This window comes from Olea europaea, chromosome 12, assembly GCF_002742605.1.
Source record: "Olea europaea var. sylvestris chromosome 12, O_europaea_v1, whole genome shotgun sequence".
In the NCBI taxonomy this organism is placed as follows: domain Eukaryota; kingdom Viridiplantae; phylum Streptophyta; class Magnoliopsida; order Lamiales; family Oleaceae; genus Olea; species Olea europaea.
In genome coordinates, this window is record NC_036248.1 from 6,373,603 (window position 1) to 6,377,544 (window position 3,942).

General features: G+C 32.9%; 1 protein-coding gene across 1 annotated transcript in view; it reads left to right on the forward strand.

Moving 5' to 3' along the window:
* The first annotated feature begins 1,164 nt into the window (after positions 1 to 1,164).
* LOC111406491 (ribosomal lysine N-methyltransferase 4-like) overlaps positions 1,165 to 3,942 on the forward strand; it is a 3,133-nt gene continuing 355 nt past the window's right edge. The window contains exons 1-9 of the mRNA XM_023035905.1: positions 1,165 to 1,380; positions 1,472 to 1,581; positions 1,654 to 1,717; positions 1,796 to 1,906; positions 2,084 to 2,143; positions 2,762 to 2,869; positions 3,540 to 3,609; positions 3,720 to 3,760; positions 3,841 to 3,939. Of these exons, the coding sequence (XP_022891673.1) occupies positions 1,258 to 1,380; positions 1,472 to 1,581; positions 1,654 to 1,717; positions 1,796 to 1,906; positions 2,084 to 2,143; positions 2,762 to 2,869; positions 3,540 to 3,609; positions 3,720 to 3,760; positions 3,841 to 3,939 (786 nt within the window). The 5' untranslated portion in view covers positions 1,165 to 1,257. The remainder of the gene's footprint in view (positions 1,381 to 1,471; positions 1,582 to 1,653; positions 1,718 to 1,795; positions 1,907 to 2,083; positions 2,144 to 2,761; positions 2,870 to 3,539; positions 3,610 to 3,719; positions 3,761 to 3,840; positions 3,940 to 3,942) is intronic.

Below are 3,942 nucleotides of genomic sequence, written 5' to 3' on the forward strand. Positions count from 1 at the left end.
ACCCTTTTTTTTGTTTTTTTTTTTTTTTTTTTTTTTTTTAAATCTTGAATTTTGCCGTTGATGTAGTTAATTTTTGCATATTGATAAAAATATTATTGATGTGATCAATGAATGTCCTGATTACAATTGCTTAGATTTGACATTTTTCATCAAATTACTGACAAATTGATATACTGTTATGGATAAAACCCCTTGTCCCGGCTTGGGGACAGGGTTGAAGACATGTGGCGCTCGTCCCTCTCCCAAGCCGGGATAGGGGGCAGTTTTTGTTATGTTATTGTGACTTTCCCTTCTTTTCATTAGGGTGGTTATATTATTACCATAATATAACCACTATTATTACTGCACTACTATTTTAACTGCATTAAATGTTTTTAATTATTGTTTGCTGTTTTATTTATATTTCTAAATATTTTTTTAGTCGTATTTTATCATCAAATTTTAAGTAGTGCATTTGGTCTCCAATCCAAAAAGTCCGCTTTGATGGTGTAAATTGATTTATTTGTACTTCATATTTTTGAATAAAAAATATTAGAAGGAATACTCGACATATTTTTTTTGAACATTTATTAGAGACTAGATGTACTAATTAATGAAAAATTCAAGATACGATGAATAAGAAATGAGGACGCTAGCGCAACAATTAGTAAATATTGGAGACTTCATTTAGTGCTATTAAAAAGTAATGCAAAAGAAATTTATATGTTATCAACATAAATTATCCTTTTTCTCGATAAATTTCGCAAAGTTAAAATTGTATTCGAATATACTTTTTTATTTGATCCATTTCTTTTATTTTCATTAACAGTTTTATTCACAAATTTTGTCCTTACAAAGTTTTCTTTTAAAATCACGTGGATTTTATGAAATGGATAGTTAAAAAAATAGATAAAAATTATGAGTTCAATAAAATATAAGGTTAAAATTAAAGTTTAACTTGTTTATAATCTAAAAAAAATAATAATAATAATGAATAAATTGTCAAATATGATTTCAAGATTTACACTTTATACAAAAGCACTATGCCGGCAGTGGCACAATTAAACAATAAAAAAAACATGCTATTCGTGTAAATTGAAAATCAGTCGTGGAATTAATATGTGGAAATGAATCAAAATAATAATAATAGGGTCAATCAAAATGTGGAATATAAAATTCATTTAGACCTTATCATTTATGTAAAGCAGTCCGACTCCAACCCATGTTGCCGCGAACGTGCTCTATAGTTTGAATGCACGCCTGGGCATACATTCTGCAATGCTGCAGTCAACTATACTAATCACAAACACCTGGTGGACGCAAAATCATAGGCCACTGCTCTCTACTCTGTTTCGACGTTTACCGGTCCAATGCCATCTCTCCTCAATTTTTTCCCCTGAGGTTGGCCACCACTCAAATTCTTACAATGTTAATAGATACCTTAATTCCGTATGACGTACTAGATAATAAGAGTTGCTAAAACGTGCCTCAGGCATCGCATTATATAGACGAGTACTGTGACGATTTTTTGCCGTGGTTGGAACGCAAAGCTGGGACGAGAATTTCTTCTGTGCTTTCAATTGGAAAATCTGCTTATGGAAGGTTTTAATACTCCTTTTGGGATCCCTATTTTTAATTCTTTGGTAACGTAATTGAAAGAGTGTATGTTTGCAGGTCATTATATGCTTCTAAATATATTCGGACTTGGGATTGCATATTGGAGGTTCCTTATAGTGTGGTACGTACTCTTTATTGAAAAATAAGAATTGGGAGATTTAGCGAATGATTAGCTAATTTGAGAGAATTGAGTTCTCAGCAACTATCCAAGGATAATCTCCCTCCAGACATTGCTTCTTTATTAGGAAGTGAAGTTAGTAATGTTGCGAAAGTTGCTCTACTCATTCTGTATGAGCAGAAGTTGGGTCAGGTATTAATATTCTTTCTAGTGATAATACGAGCTTGAGTTGTTATTTCCTCGTCTGGGCGATTTGTTATCTTGTATATCTGGAACATTTTCATTAAATTTTTATTGCTGTTGCTGAAAAATTCAAATGCTGAAAGCTTGCATTTTATTTTTAATTTCTGTGGCCTTCTTCTTGTTCAGAATTCTGACTGGTTCCCTTATATTAGTCGTCTTCCTCAGCCTGCAGATATGCATAGCACGGTGAGTATTTCTGTCTCCTCAATCATTTTGATTTTCCCTACAGGCTACAGTAAATTAATGGTTGAACGATACATGTCTAGGAAAGTAAATTTTAATGAGATTACTTATAGCAAACGTGTGAATGCAATGCTGGTGAAAAAATCCATAAAATATAAAATTCTCTTTCCACATCTACTATCAAGATCACACAATCCTAAGTGCTATTCTTTATCTTTTTCTTTTGTTTTCTTTTATCTGTTGGATTTTGTCTTTCTCAAAACCAAGCTATTGGTTATATTTTAGAATAGTTCGTTCCTCCTGAGGTTTTTGGCTGCTTAGTTTGACCTTTCTTCTTCTTTTCTTACTGCTGATGCCCTAAAATTTTGAGTGCTTATTCTCTAATTAATCAATTCACTATATGTCAATGACATCCTGTTGACTTAGGTTCTGATTTCTCTTATCATGCCGAATTGAAAATCAGATTTTATGCATAACTTGACTAGGATGTCTTTATATTTATATGCGTGCATATGTGGAGTTTTGACGAGTGTACAGTGTGCATATGGGTGACAATTTACTGGTAATTTTTGGAGGATCGAATTTCTTGCAGAAGTTCAGTGTGACAGTTTAAATTTGTAGATACTCTGGAGAGATCATGAGTTGAAGATGATTCGACCAAGTGCTTTGCATGAGGAAACAACTAAACGAAAGGCTCAAATTGAGATGGATTTCTGGGCAGTTAAAGTGGTTTGTGTTTTAATTTTACAGTTCGTTTTTACTTAGTTTTCAAAGTAGATCTTCAATGTGCAGTATTTACCTACGATTGGATCTGTTTGGCTGGTGATAAATTGTGGAAGGGCAGTGCCAAATGTTTTCATTTTTTTGTTGTCATTTTTGTACTTGCCAGCTAAGTGTCTTCGCTACTCCTAGAAAACCTAAGGGGTTATTCTCTTTTTGTTTCAGTTTTGTAGTTTTGAGTTTTGAATTCATTTTGAGTTTTGTGTTTTGAGTGTCTGTTTTGAAATTTCTGAAAATGCATTCTTTTTGCCATTTTGGAACCATTTCTTGTGTTTTCAATTTTTTCTAGTTTTGTACTGGAAACGCCCAAAACGACATTGTGTTTTCTTCACAATTTTTTTTTTTCGTTTTCGAAAACGGGAAAGAGAATGGGTTTTCATCATTTTGAAAAATCAAAAATAAAAAACGGCCCGAAAATGGCAAAGAGAATACACCCTAACTTTCCACCACAAAATGTCGCCAAGTGTTTGGATAGATACTTCTTTCACGTTTCAGCCTTCAGATTTTAACATAATATTATGATATTCATTTAGAAACATTTAATATTATTCAAGCATAAATTCTGCAGTGGCTGTTTTTCGTTTATTTTCTCACTGATACGTTTGGTGTTTGATTTCAGGCTTTTGATCACTTCCCTCATGTTTTTGGAGATGTAAAACTACAGGACTTCACATATGCTTATGCTTTAGGTGAAATTTTCAATCTAATACCTTTTCAATTTTCAATTTATGTTTTTTTATTTGTGTGTGTGAACTCACCAGCCACTTCTCTAAGCTGAACTCTTTTTTGAACATTTCAGTTACATCCCGCGCATGGGAAGGCTCAAAGGATGTATCCATGGTATTTCTCTTATAAGCGATAATATATTATTTTGTCGCATTGTAGCTGGACTAAGTACGGCTTTTTCATGCAATCTACAGATTCCTTTTGCAGATTTTCTTAATCACGGTGGCACTTCGCAATCATGTGTTTTGAGTGACGAAGGCAAACAACATTCAGAGGTCTCCTTTCTGTATCTTGCT